Consider the following 14,595-nt stretch of genomic DNA (forward strand, 5'->3'; position numbering starts at 1 on the left):
AAAGAGTTGGCTCCACTGCTGTGGAGCTGGAAAGGTGCCCCCATCTGTGAGCCTGCAACACCGCTCCCCCTCTCCCTCCTGCCAGCTTCCAGCATCCTGTTTTGGGCATGTGGATGGCTTTCATGGCACTGCTAGGGAGGAGCAGAGAGAGCAGACTATGCAGAGGTGGGCTTGAGCCAGTCTCTGCTCAGATCCCTGAGCCTGAGCACCTTGGGAGGCTGATGGGCACAAGGCCACATCTTGTCTTGGCAGCTTGAGCTTCCCTCTTCTCTAATGCTGCATAGAGCACACTTTGCCTTTGTCTCATGAGTATCCACGAGTCATCTCTGTGGTGGCCTCGTGCCTGTCCCCAAGACACAACTGCTCTTTACAGAGCAGGGCCCTTTTATCCTTCCCTGCCCTTTAGATCAGATGAGCACTGCTGCCTGTGGGCTCGGATGAGGCAGCCAGTCCTCCGCTCTCCTTCCCCGGGAGACGAGAGAGCTGCTCACAAACGGAGCCCTCTTTCTGGGGAGAGCTGGCACTTGAAAAACCCTTTCCATCCTGGCAACAGGGTGCAGTGTGAAGACCCTCAATGCAATGAGAAATGTCAGAGGCTTGAATCAAAGCATCTAAATGGAGAGTTGTAAGAGAGAGATGCTGAGGGATGGTTGTGGTTCTCCAGATCAGGAAGGAGAAGAGCTGCTCACCGTTGACACCATTGATAGATCCCCATTTTCTGCTGGGGTAGTTGTGCTGGTGGCATTGAGTCCTGCCTCTCAGTGCTGTGCTGAGGACCCAGAGGACAAGCCAGAAGGGTGGATTTCATAGTCTGATCTCTGTACAAGCTGTAGGATTCCCTGAGCAAGTGCTTGTTGGAGCTTACCAGAAGGCCTTACAAGAGCCATGCCTTTTGCATGTTTGCAGTGAGGGAGCAGCTACTGTCACTCTGCAGCTGTCCCTGAGGTCCCTGCATCTGCTTACACCCAAATTAGCCCAGCTTCAGCTTCCAAGCACAAAACCACTTTGTGTGCTAAATGCACACCATCTACCAACAAGTTCTTGTTGATTTTTGGTAGGCTGTTGCTAGATTGGTCAGCACCTGGCAGACTCCGAGAGGAGCCAGCAGCAGGCTGGGCTTATTCTTCCTAACAGTATTTCTCCCCAAGATCTTCACAGCAAGGTGCAAAAACCAACCTGCTGTTGCTTAACCTCAAGTGTTAAGGCGAGCAGGGTGCTGGCAGCCCTGGGCTGTCAGACAGTGGGGTGGGGGCCATGGATCCTTCCTGCCCTCTTCCAAACCACTGGCTCAAGCAGCTCTCGGCTGCCAGCTTTGCAGCTGAGGGTGCTGCCTGGAGACAGAAGAATTTCACTCCTAATGGAAGTGATTTTTTGAGGGCAGATTCAGCCCAAGCTGCTTGGATAATAGCTTGATGAACTCAATTCCTGCAAGTGGGAGCAGCCAGCATGTGTGTGTTGGGGTGTGCTCACTACTCCAAGGCTGAGGACAGAGCCAAATGCTTTTTGGGGCTGCTTGCTTCGATACGCATTTGCATCAACTTCTGAAGGTAGTTTTGTGTGTTGCTAGATGTGTACCCCTCCTCTGCTTGGCAGCTGGAAAGCAGCTGGTGAAGCTTGCATCTGCCTGAGCTGCTACTGCTGAGCTTTCCTGGGGCTGCCAGCGCTGCAGGCAGTGCTGGTGTAGCTAATGAGACGTTGCCACCGGATTGCTATTTCTGTTGTGAAGAAATACTTCTGCCACTCAGGTTTATTTCAAGCCTTCTTTGTGCACGTCCCCAGACTGGGGCTCATCTTTGATCCAGAGCTTCCCCATAATCAAATAATAATGATGATGATGATGGTGATGATGCTGTGGGCAAAGCTGCTGAGATCCCCTGAACTGCAGGACATTTTCCTGGTGTGTGCCAGCCACAGGGACAGCCCTGGGGGTTCACCCTGGGCACTGAGGATGTGGTTTGGCCTCTCTGCACAGCCGTGTGAGCAGTCGTGCAGCGTCCAGCTGGCTCACTAGAGTGATGCTGATTAGAAACAAAACAGGCTTCAGGAGAGAGCAAGAGGAGTGGTTTGAGGGCTGGGCAGTGTCCTGTGCAGCAGGATGGAGAGAGGCAGAGCCTGTGAAGCACCAGACTGCTCTGGGAAGCTGGCTGCTGCAGCCACCAGAGGACAAGCACTGCGAGATCGCCTGGGTGAGTGCTAGATCCTGTGCTGCGATCCAGACCTGCCCAGACTTGAGGTGGCTGCTCTCTGGCCTGCATTCCCTGACTCTCCTGTTGCTCCCCTCTCTCCTTGCAGGCACACCTTCTGGCAGTATCGCCGGGAGAACCCCCAGACCAAAGTCGGGGATCCCCCTCCTGATGGGCTGCCCGGCTTCAACAGCGGTGTCCTGCTCCTGAACCTGGAAGCCATGAGGCAGTCCAAGCTCTACAACCAGCTGCTGGAGCCCGCCATGGTGCAGAAGCTGACAGAGAAGTACCACTTCAAGGGGCACCTCGGGGACCAGGACTTCTTTACCATGGTGGGGATGGAGCACCCAGAGCTCTTCCACGTGCTGGACTGCACGTGGAACCGGCAGCTGTGCACGTGGTGGCGCGAGCACGGCTACAGCGACGTCTTCGAGCAGTACTTCCACTGCCAGGGGGAGGTCAGAATCTACCACGGGAACTGCAACACCCCCATCCCTGACGACTAGGCCGCAAGCACCGAGCCCTGCAGAGCCCTGGGGCCTCCACCAGCAGGCTCTAGGGGTGACCAGCCCTGCCCCATTGCATCCCAGGGAAATCACTAGGGATCCCAGGAGCGCTGGGTGTCCCGCTGCCTGTCGCCTCTTCTCTCCAGGAGGAAGCAGTCGGGAGCTGGAGCAGGACACCCGCAGCCACCGTGGCCAGACTCAGCCTGGGGCAAGCCCATGGTACCTGTCTGTCCCACATGCTGGGGCATGGGAACGGCTGAGGGGACATCAGGTGACCACTGCTTTTGCAGGTGGCAAGGTGCAGCCTTGCCTGACAATCAGCAGGAGTCCACAGCCAGGCAGCTGGGGTTTGTTGTGGCACTCCTCAGTGGCCCATCTCTGCACTTCACACAGGAGTGTGTGCCTGGAGAGCAGACACTGTCCTCAGGTCTTCTTCCTTTTGAAGCATTCCAGAAAGGCAAAAAGGGTTTTCAGAACTGAAAAGGTGCTTTAAATTTTGCTACTTGTAAGCAAAAATGCATTGCTAGGTGAGCCTCATGTTGGTTCTTCTTAGCAATAAAAGCTTTACTGGCCCAGCTTGTCATGGAAGTGTTCTGTGAGTGTGCACCAAGGGGCTCATTTTTCTAGCTTTGCCTTTGACCTTGCACACAAGAATAAAGCTGCAGATGGAAGACACTCTAGCTGATTTTCTGTGGCACAGTCCTGTGCAATAGAAGGCTTCATGCTCTTCTCACCATGATTAAAAAGCAGTTGCTGTGTATCTCTTGGGCAGCTGAATGTGGTGCCCCACATAGCTTATCACTGTGATTCATCTCACATCTGTCCCCAGCAAATGATGCAAGTAAATGGGCCATGGTGCAAAGAAATAAGCAGGATCCAAGGAAACAAAAAGAGTATCATCACCTTAGCCAGGGTTGGGTTGGAAGGATCCAGGAGGGTTGGGTTGGAAGGATCCAGGAGCTGCCTGTGATGTGAATGAGCTGGTTTCAGGCATGAGCACTCTGCTCCCTGGCCTGGCTGGTGGGTGCAAGCTCTCTGTTGGAGGAGCTGCACACACATGAACCTGCTTTCAGCCCTGTTTCTTTACCCTGAGCCTCAGCTGTGTGTCTGTGTGCACCTGTGACATGCACATGCAAGAGAAAGGGATGGGAACCCAGTGATGGCTTAAGCTAATAATGGCCCATGCAGTGTGTGGCAGGAGTTGCCTGAGCTCCTTCTCCTGTGCCCATGGGTGACTGTTTATCTTTGCTGAGGGGGAGGCTCTCCTCCCTCTGACTGATGTAAGGGGAAGGGCTGGCTGTGGTGCCAGCTGCCTTTGTTTCACTGAACCAAACAGTACAAAAGCTCAGCCTCAGGTGTGTTCACATCCCCAGGGAAGGAACATGGAAGAGGTGGTTGAAGGTGAGTGAAGGAAGCAGTGAGTAGCCTGCTGTATTAGATTCACATTTTCACCAAGCCCCAAGGTGCTCAGGCGTCGCTGGGCAGGGCAGGGCAGGCAGCCAGAGTGCTGGAGGCTGCAGCGGGGCAGGAGGTGCACCATGGTGATGCACCCTGAAGGACAAGGAGGGTTTGCTGTTGCTCTGCCCAGGGAGCATGCTCCTTGGATGTGGCACTGAGCAACCTCATCTGGTGTGGGGTGTCCCTGCCCACGGCAGGGGGTTGGAACTAGATGATCCTTGAGGTCCCTTCCAACCCCGATGATTCTATGATTCCCAAGGACTCCAGATGGAGGCTTTGGTGCCCTCTCTCATTGCCATGTGAGCCGGGTGGGGTCATCACTGCATGGTGTGGAGTGGCCCCGGGAGCCACCCACCTCACCCCTGCCCTGCAGTGCCATGCTGCTTTCCTGGACTTGCTGGGCGAAGCAGAGGGCAGGGCTTCCTGGTGGAGTGTCACAGTCCCACGGCTGGCATTAGTGCTCTGTCACCGCCCTGGTGTGCCCCAGGATGATAGCGATTTCCCCTGGTGGCTCCTGGCACTGCCCCCTATGCGCAGCCCCGGCCGTGCCCAGGGCGCTACTGCGGGCACCCTGCGCTTGCCGGCTGGCGCATGCCGGTGGCACTGGTGACGGTGTCTCACGTGCCAAGGCAGGACCTGCCCTCAGCTTGGAAATGGCCCTGCTGGAAATACAGGCCTGGCAGCCTGTGTCACTGGCCCTGGGGAGTGGCACAGCAAGGTGCAAACCTGGCTGCTTCCTGGGGCTGAGCAGCTCTGGGTGCGGCCACTGGCCTGAAAGCATCACACTGGTCTTGAGATGGCATTGCCACAGGTGACGCCAAGGCTGCATCAGGCTAGCTGCTTCTCTTCCCCCACAGCCACCCCTGTTGCTGGGCCAGGCACTGGGTGCACTGCCTGCAGCTGGAGGATGCTCTCCATAGGGCTGGGAGCACCTCTCCCTCTCGGTGGAATCCCAGGGGCTGTGAGGGGCACACCTCAATGCACACACCCTGGCCCCAGACTGAAACCTTTGCTTAGTTATTTTCACCAAAACATAGTAAATCCTCTTCTTTTCTTTTGGTTCAAAATGGCAGCCCACTGGGAAGCTCACTGCAGTTTTCAGCTGGGAAGAACACAGGGGATGGCTTTTCCTGGACACTGCAGATGGCCCAGCTCCCTCTGCAGCAGTGCCTGCCTCATCCCAGGGTCCCCGGGGCTGTGACTAAGCACTGCAGGCAGCATGGACCCCACACAGTGCTATATATAGACTCTGCATGCAGCCAAGGCTGTGCTGCCTCTGCAATTATCTCCCCTTCATGCCCTGCTGCTTGCAGGCACTAATGAGCTCCAGCCACAGAAGCCATCGTGGCAGCCTGGGGCCTGCCAGCGTGGGGCTGCCAGCTCAGCCTTGTCAAAGGGTGCTGCCCCCGGGGCCGCTCTGGGGCAGAAGCAGAACTTGCTGTGCTTGACCAGTGGGAGCTGTTTGCCCAGAGGGGCTTCATCCCCTGCAAGCCATTGCTGCAGGCAGTGGTAATTCCATCCTCATCCCTCCTTGCCCTCTGACTCCCTCCTGCTTTGCAGCCCAGCCTCAGGCAGATGCTGCTCCAAGCATGAGGTCAAGCCTGAAGGCCTCACGGATTCCACACCGAACCTGAGCATCTCCTGTCAGACCTGGGCATCCCCTCTTGGTTCCTGTGATGCTGGCCTGGGGCTGTTGGAACCAGCAGCAGTAACTACTAGCCCAAGCACAATAAAAGGAGCTCAGGAAGCATTGAACAGTAGTGGTTTGCCGCTGGACACCAGGAGTTTGCTGTGGTCACCCTGTGGTAGGAGCTCTGGAGCTGACGGGCAGCTCCTGCTTCTTGGGAGCTGGTGCCGTGTCCTTGGCCAGCAGCAGTCCCCTGCCTAGCAGAGGGGATCTGCAGACTGCAGAGCCTGGCTTTGAACTAGTTGGGACCCCTCTGAAGGCACAGTAATGCCAACAGCAGCCCTGGATGAGCAGCAGGTGAGGACACACTGCTGTGACACAGGGGGCAGGGCTGGCTGCAGCGGTAGGCCCCTGTCCTGTGGGTCATGGGCACTGCACCCACGGGAGAGCCCTATGGGCCACGGGCAGGGCCTGTGAAAGGGTTTGGTGGGTTTTACACGAAGGAGCCCACAGCTCCTCTGTCACACCTGCAGGCTCCTTGGACCTTGTCTTCTCACCTGCTTGCTGAGAGCCAAGTGCTGCTTGTGCCGGGAGCCCAGGCTTTTCCAGGAGCAGCAGGGCTTCTCCTGCATCTCTGCGTAGAAGATGGGGCTGTGGAATGCAGCACGGTGGCTAGAGCTCAAGGACGAAGCTCCGTTGCTCACACTCATGGGAAGTTGCAGGTAGGGCAAACAGTGTCCCCTGCTTCTGGCCAGCTCTGCTCCCAGCCCTGCGCTCATGCTGCAGGGGATTTTTCCTCTCCTCTCCTCTCCTGCGTTTCGTAACCCTGTCAGTGTTTGTTCTCTTACTCATTTGTACTTCTTTCCCATTTGAAACGATCAATTGTTGGTATAAACTCACCTAGGGAGCAATTACTGCAAGCCTAACCCAAACAGGCGCTGGGGGTGCTCCATTAAGCACTAGAGCCGCCCCCTCCCCTCTCTGCTGCTCCCAGAGGAGACGGTATTTACTTTTCAGCTCTCTGCTGTTCATGCCGAGCACACTTCGGCCAGCCTGCCAAGAATAACACAAACCATAACAACAGGCTTCAGCACCAAGATGGAGTTCCTGGCTTTGCAAAGCAAAACAACAACAACAAATATCCCCCCAGATGTATTTCCAGCTTATGATTTTTGCCTTTGCTGAAGAGATGCCTGGCTGCCGCTGAGCAAGCAGGCACCCAGGCCGCCCCTCTGCCTTCAGCAGAGCCATCAGTAGCATGAAATCTGCCCTAGGGAGCACGGGAAGAGGGGGGAAGGGGGAAACAAAGGATAGATGACAAACAAACAAAACCCAGGAGCAGGAAGCCTGGGATGGAGGTTGGCAACTGCTGGTTCTTGTCTTTTTATCAGGTGGTTGCATTGGCTTCAGAGCTATTCCTCAGCAGCTGTGCCGAGCCGTGGGGGGACCTAGCTCGGTCTCTGACCATCGTGAGCCTTTGTGGCTTTAATTATTAATTGCAAAGCAATTGCTGCCTGGTCCAGTTGGTCTTTTCAGTGCCGTCAGGGTTCGGTTTGTGGTAGCTCTCTGGAGATTATTTGTTCGCTAACCGGCTGCTAATGGGGGGAGCGCTCGGAGCAAGTTGGCTCACTGAGCTATTTCACAGCTCCGTTGTTCCTCCGTTGTTCAGCCTTCGTTTGCACAATTTGCCTGTCAGACCACAAAAAGCTGAAAGAAAGCAGAGTCTGGAGCTGCCAGAATTAGCCGTGGGTTTGTCCTTGGCAGGAGGCTTTGGCATTGCTCAGCTGGCAGAGGAGATGCTCTGATTTAAGGGGTGTTCCTGAGAGCCAGCTGCGTTTCCCCTGGGGCAGGTGCTGTGTGCAGCGTTGTTGTGGCAGGTAGGAAGCCATGCCCTGGGGCTCCAGCGCCCTTCTGAACAGACTTTTTCCCTTAGCTTGTCCTGGATGGAACTTGGGACCCCGCAGCTCTGCCGGGAAGCCTCCCTAGTGCAGCAGCCCTGGCACCACCTTCCTCTCCCATTTAGCAACAGTTTGTGACCCTGCTGGTGACAATCCTAAACCCGTGCAAGCCACAGGCTGCACAGAGCCGCGTTCATGGAGGGCACGGCATGAAGTACCTCCACTTACCGCCTGCAGAGCACTTGTTCTCGGTGCATTTTGCAGCTGTTGAAAGGTTTGGGGCCTTTGTCATCACACATCCCCTACCTGGAGCTGGTTAGGATAAGCAGCCCCCTTTGGGTGCTGAGGTTGGTCTCAGTTTAGGGGACAGGATGCTTGCAGCTGCCCTTTGGCACGTGGGGCAGCATGCCAGAAAGTGAGGTTTTGTTTGTTTGGGGTCTCTTTTGTCTGTTTGAGGGGTGGTGGTTGGGTTTTTTTCTGGATGCTTTTTGCTTTCAGACTCATTTCTATGCTGGAGGACTTCTCTGGCTACCTGGGGAGCACAGCAGAGACAGAAGCATCCCTCAGGAGGGATGTTTTGTGCATCACCAATAAAGAACAAATGACTGGCAGGTGAGATTGAGTCCCTGGGCTGTGGAACAAGGGACTGGGGAGCTGGCCTGGCAAAGGTTGCTCAGCTGAGCTGGCAGGCCCTGTGGTCTTGCAGCAAAACCAGTCAAAACCCATTCACTGGCAAATGGGGGATGCTGGTGGCATGGCAGAACCTGCCACTGATGCAGATTGTTCAGGAGAGGGAGGTGTAGAGCTGCTGTGAAGAGCTGTGGGAATATGGCTGATGTGGAGCTGTAGGTAATAAAATGGGAATGAAATTCATCATTGCCAGGTGCTGGGTAGTGCTGAGGCAGAAGGGCATCACCCAAGGGTATGAGGAAGAGCTGTGGAGAGCAGGAAGGCCACCTGGGAGCTGGCATGGGCAGGTCCCTATCAGCATGGACCCCAGCTCCTTGCCTCGCTGAAGCCAGGCACCCTGCTGCAGAGGGGACCAGGGTGAGATTGCTCTTCACTTGCTGCCTCAGCAGGCTCACCTGGGGGTACCCCCCAACAGCTGCTCCATGGGCACAGGCAGGAGAGCCAGCAGTGCAGAGCAGGCAGGTGGGTTACGTGGCTGCAGCTGCCAGTTTGTGCTGTGCCTGGCCATGCCTATCCCTGCAGGCTGCATTGATGGGGCCCCAGCTCTGGCCCTGAGAACAGCCTCTGTCTCCTCAGTCAGGCTGCTGCAGCTGGCACAGAGGCTCTTTGCTGGGCAGGGCACTGTGCATCAGCTGTGGGGGCTTCCTCCTGCCTGGTGCCTGTGGCAGTAGTCATCAACCCATTCAAGCAGTGAGAAAGTTGCTTGTGGGGACGATTCTTGGGGTTCCAGCATCACCTCAGGAGCAAAACAATCAGCATCATAGAATCAGGCAGGGTTGGAAGGGACCACAGGGATCATCTAGTTCCAACCCCCCTGCCATGGGCAGGGACACCCCACACTAGATCAGCCTGCCCAGAGCCTCAGCCAGCCTGGGTTTAAACACCCCCAGGGACAGGGCCCAAACTACCTCCCTGGACAACCCATTCCAGGGCTTCACCACTCTCATGGGGAAGAACTTCCTCCTCCCCTCCAGCCTGAATCTCCCCACCTCCAGCTTCATTCCATTCCCCCTAGTCCTATCACTGCCTGAGATCCTGAGCAGTCCCTCCCCAGCCTTCCTGTAGGCCCCCTTCAGATCCTGGAAGGATTTCTTGTGACACATCTGTGAAGCCCCAGCAGGCACTTCCCAGCAGAGCCAGGGTCAGGGCAGAGGGCAGCACCGCTCCTCTGCGGGGGTTAAGGCAGCCAGCAGGTCCTGGACAAGGATGGTGTAACTAAGGAGAATCAGCAGTTCTGCCCCCTCTCCTGGGAACAAATGACAGTTTGCAATTCAGTAGGATCTCTGCTCAGTGATTTGGGAAGCTCTTGGTGCTGTAGGCAGAGATGTCCTGTGGCAAATTCCATCTCATAATTGGAGAAGATGTCCTGGATCAGTAAAGCAGAAGAGAAAGAGCAGCACCTGGAGACCAGGGGGGCTGGGGCAAATTCAGTTAAATAACAGGAATGAACTGTGATGTCTGTGCAGAAGGTGAGGAGGAGGCTGGTCAGTGCCAGTGTTCAAAGGAAAAGGCTGCAGCTCTGGGCTAGCAGCTTGGCTCCCAGGTTGAGCATTAGGATGGGAAAGCTGGTGTGAGATTCACTGCAGAGTGAATTATCACAGAGTTGTAGAATTGTCAGGGTTGGAAGGGACCTCAGGGATCAGCCAGTTCCAGCTCCTCCTGCCATGGGCAGGGACACCTCACACTAGATCAGGCTGCTCACAGCCACCTCCAGCCTGGCTGCAAACACCTCCAGGGATGAGGCTTCCACCACCTCCCTGGGCAACCTGTGCCAGGCTCTCACCACCCTCATGGGGAACAACTTCTTCCTAACATCCAATCTGAATCCACCCACTTCTGGGTTTGTTCCATTCCCCCCTAGTCTTACCACTCCCTGACACCCCTAAAAGTCTCTCTCCAGCTTTCTTGTAGCCCCCTTCAGATACTGAAAGGCCACAAGAAGGTCTCCAGACTGAACAGCCCCAACTCCCTCAGTCTGTCCTCACAGCAGAGCAGCTCCAGCCCTCTGCTCATCCTCGTGGCCCTTCTCTGGACACCTTCCAGCACCTTCAGATCCTTCCTGTAATGAAGGCTCCAGACCTGGACCCCACCCAGGAAGGCCACAATAACATCTGGGAGCCTTCTCTTCTCCAGACTGAACTGCCCCAGCTCCCTCTGTCTGTCTCCATAGGAGAGGTGCTTTCCAGGGCAAGCCTCTTTGCCCTGTAGCAGGAGGGCAGCGAGGAGGGCTTTGGGGATCCCATATGTAAAAGAGGCAGTAACTGATGCAGACTGGCAGAGAAGCTGGGGGCCAGCAGGCTGTGCCTGTGGTGCCACACCAGGGCTTTGCACTTGCCAAGAGGCAGCTGCTGTAAGAATAGGAAATCCAAGAAGTCAGTGCCATTAGCCCAAGTGTAATGAAATACCCAAACATGAGTCATGAGCAAGCAAACTTCTACCCTGTGTCAGCGTGCACCACCGAATTTGTTTTGCCACTCATTGTTCTGCTGAAGTATTTCCAGGAAAGGAGGAGGATGTGGAATGCACAGAGTGTTTCACCTCCTCCTTCCCTCAAGAGCTGTGTGCAGTAGGATGCATTATCAAACAGTAATAATAGGGGAAGCATTCAAATCATGCTGGGCTGAGTAGGGAGTTGCCAAGGCAAGTCATTCACTTGTCACAAACACAGGGTGCCAGGTTCCTTATGAATAAGTCTGCCAGCTGAGTTTGGGCAGGCTGAGTGGGTGCCAGGAGCATCCCATACAGAGCCTGAAAGTGTCTCCAGTGGGAAGTTCCTGCTCTGTGCAGTTCTGCAGCTTTCCTGTCCGTGGATTTTTGCAGCCTGTGCCCAGCCAGGCCCCCTGTGAAGGGACCACATTGTCCTGCCTTTAGAGGGGGAAAAGCCAGCACAGGCTGAGAAACCTGTCTGACATGGAGTTGGGAGGCAACCTCTAGACTCTCTGGATGTCCTTTCAGCAGCCAGCCCCAAATGTCTCAGCCTGGCAGGGACAGGATGCTGACCTGGGAAGCAGGTGTGCTGGGGTGATGTGGCTTCTTTTCCCTGCTTGGTTCTCTCATTGCTGACTGGAGAGCGATGCCTACCCTGCTCTGTGGGGATGGGCTGGTTCAGCAGGGGCCCAGAGCACTGCAGGCAAGCTGGGAAAGACAGCTCAGGGTGCTGGGGACATGCCTGTAAAAGCACCAGGTGAGGTGTGCATGGGCACACAGAGTGCTATGTGAGAGTGGCAGGGCATGCTCTGGGGAGACCTCCTACAGTCAGAAGTCCTCCTGGGGAAGGAGCTGGTAAGGGGTTTGGAGCACAAGCCCTGGGAGGAGAGGCTGAGGGAGCTGGGGTTGCTTAGCCTGGAGAAGAGGAGGCTCAGGGGAGACCTTCTTGCTCTCTACAACTACCTGAAGGGAGGTTGTAGCCAGGAGGGGGTTGGTCTCTTCTCCCAGGCACCCAGCACCAGAACAAGAGGACACAGTCTCAAGCTGTGCCAGGGGAGGTTTAGGCTGGAGGTTAGGAAGAAGTTCTTCATAGAAAGAGAGATTGGCCCTTGGGATGTGCTGCCCAGGGAGGTGGTGGAGTCACCATCACTGGAGGTGTTTAGGAAGAGACTGGGTGGGGTGCTTGGTGCCATGGTTGAGTTGGTTAGATGGTGTTAGGTGATGGGTTGGACTCGATGATCTCTAAGGTCTTTTCCAACCTGGTCCATTCCATGCCATTCCATTCCATTCCATAAGTCCTTTTGCCCCCAAAGCCACAGCTGGGATGGGATGTGGAGTCTGAAGTGCCCCTGTGCTCAGGAGAGCAGGAATGCTGTGGGCAAACATGAATTACATGTCATGGTCTCAGCTACATTTATCCCTCTCAAAATAACCTTGCTCTTTTTTGTGGATCAGTTGTCTGCAAACCATAATTGATGCTCCCTGAGCCCTTTATAGTTACTGGTAGAATAGCAGCCTTGTGGTGCTGCAAGAGCAGGCATGGACCTGGCCAAGGCTAAATCCGTGCTGAGGGCAGCAGCAGGGAGTGGGCTGGAGGACAGGCTGTTTGTGGCTGTCCTGCACCCACCCAGGGAAGGTGTCTGTCCCACTCTGCAGCCACCCCAGCAGCCATAAGGTGCAGGGAGTGTGCTGGGATGTTAGTGATGGCCTGAGGATCCCAGCACCAGCGCTGGGGCTGCCCAGCTGCATGCTGCCCACCAGCTGAGCCTCTACTGGGCTCTCAGGGCTGCCCTGAAGACTTGTCCAGGTTCAGACTGCTGTCAGATTTCAGCACAGTAAAATGTTCCTCCAAATCCAGATCTGGGGAGCACAGGGCAACCTCTTCATTATGGGTTTCTTTTGCAGAAGACACAGAGTCCTGTTAGAGGAGGTGCCCTGGCAGAGCTGTGTGCCCCACTGCTCTCTGGTGTTAGCTGAGAGCCAAGTTCATCTGCTGGCTTCTGATTTCCCCCTCAGAGAGCACATGTCACAGTCTTTCACGTACAGAAGATCAACCCCTGTTATTTTTAACCAAGCCTTGTGAAAAAACTGCTGTGTGATGCACTGTGGAATAACTTAAGAGTCATGTGAAGGCAGCAGAGGGTGAAGAGGCTCAGCTTGGCCATGAAGGAGGCAGTACTTGCCCCAGGAGGAGGAGAGAGTAGGCTTCCCTCTGGGCCCCCTGCCTGGGATGGTACAGAGAGTGTTAGGTGAGGAGGTGCTTCTGCTGCAGTGATGAGTGCTGCTGAAAAAGCTCAGCTGGTGAGCTCTGAGGCCTGGAGCACAGGAGTCCTTGGTTGTCAAGGCTGCAGATGCCCCAGAGGGGCTGGGTGCAGTGGGCACTGCTGCCCCTGGCTCCAGGGAGCTGCTCTGAGCAGGGCTGCAGGGCATTGGCCCAGGCTCAGGTTCTCCACAGCTGTGTTAGCTCTGGTGGGTGACTGGCTGGCCTGGGCTCACTTTGCTTCCTGCTGCCCAAGTTGTGTGTGTGACCACCAGAGGGGCTGCAGCACAGCATGGGCTGGGCAGCAGTGCTGGCAGAGGTGCAGGCACTGGCAGCTTCTCTGCCCACTTCCCACCACCCCTATCCCAAGCAGTGCGGCTCAGCTGCCCTCGCTTCATGCAGGAGGGAATGCCTGAGCCTGGAGACATCTCAAGGTTGTCACAGATGGCGAAGCATGAAGGCACCTGGCTGGTCAGGGCTCTCCTCTGCATTTCCATGCACTCAGAGCCAAACAGACATCTCCCCTGTAATCCCAGACCTGTGTCTGATGATGAGAAAAGGCAGTTGGCAAACTCTGCTGCCCGACCCCCAGGATCAAATGGTGATTTGTTTGGAATGCACTTTGTGCTGTTACCCAGCATGCAGGCTCAGCAATTAGCTGGAAGCAAATATTCCTCCTCATTTTCCAGGAGTGTGTCATTAGGATAATGTCTCACCAGTTGAACATCAGCATCATCAGCTGCAAATAACTGTTGAGGCTCCAGTCGTTTGCTTGCAGTTTGCTCTCTGTGCTTTCAAACATTGTCCATTCCATTCCAGTGCTGCCTCAGAGCTGATCAGACAATGCTCCTCCTCCTTTCAGGCTGCCTTGACAAACAGCTGTTGGAAATGCTCTGGTATCTCTACAGCTGGAAGTATCAATGGCAATCAGAGGAACTGCCCCTTTCAGGCAAGCCTTTCATAGTTTCCTTTCCAGATGAAAGAAGAACTAAGATCTTGCATCCAATGCACGTAACTTCTGCCTGCTGCTCATCTCTGTGCCTCCTACAACCTCTGCAGCAGCTCAGAGCCACCAGCAGCCATGCCTAGCATTGCTACACAGCCTGGCTTGCTGCTGCCTTCCAGCCCTTTGATAAAGCTCTGCAAAAAGAGAGGGAAGCTCAGGAGGGCAGATCCATGCTTCCTCTGTAGTTATGAATAAATGTAAACCTCTGCTCTGCTTGAAGGAGTCCAGCACAGAGCCACAAAGGTGCTGAGGGCAGTGGAACATCTCTCTTCTGATGAAAGGCTGAGGGAGCTGAGGCTCTTGGGCCTGCAGAGGAGGAGCCTGAGGGGTGACCTCATTCATGTTGATAAAGATGTGCAGGGCTGTGTCAGGAGGATGGAGCCAGGCTCTGCTCAGGGATGTCCAATGATAGGCCAAGGGGCAGTGGGTGCAAGGTGGAGCAGAGGAGGTTCCACATGAATATAAGGAAAGACTTTTTCCCTGTGAGGGTGACAGAGCCCTGGAGCAGGCTGCCCAGAGAGGCTGTGGAGTCTCCTTCTC

General features: G+C 55.4%; 1 protein-coding gene across 2 annotated transcripts in view; it reads left to right on the plus strand.

Moving 5' to 3' along the window:
• The window catches only part of XXYLT1 (xyloside xylosyltransferase 1), a 35,073-nt gene extending 31,709 nt beyond the window's left edge, over positions 1-3,364 (plus strand). The window contains exons 4-5 of one of the 2 annotated variants that reach the window (XM_068145635.1): positions 1,973-2,186; positions 2,293-2,446. In XM_068145635.1, coding sequence (XP_068001736.1) covers positions 1,973-2,186; positions 2,293-2,355 — 277 coding nt within the window. In that variant the 3' untranslated portion in view covers positions 2,356-2,446. Of the gene's footprint in view, positions 1-1,972; positions 2,187-2,292 lie in introns of both variants that reach the window. The other variant, XM_068145634.1, reaches the window with a different exon arrangement.
• The last annotated feature ends 11,231 nt before the right edge of the window (positions 3,365-14,595 follow it).

The sequence above is a fragment of the Melanerpes formicivorus genome, unplaced genomic scaffold, assembly GCF_026170545.1.
Source record: "Melanerpes formicivorus ecotype bairdi unplaced genomic scaffold, bMelFor1.0.p_v2 SCAF_12, whole genome shotgun sequence".
In the NCBI taxonomy this organism is placed as follows: Eukaryota; Metazoa; Chordata; class Aves; order Piciformes; family Picidae; genus Melanerpes; species Melanerpes formicivorus.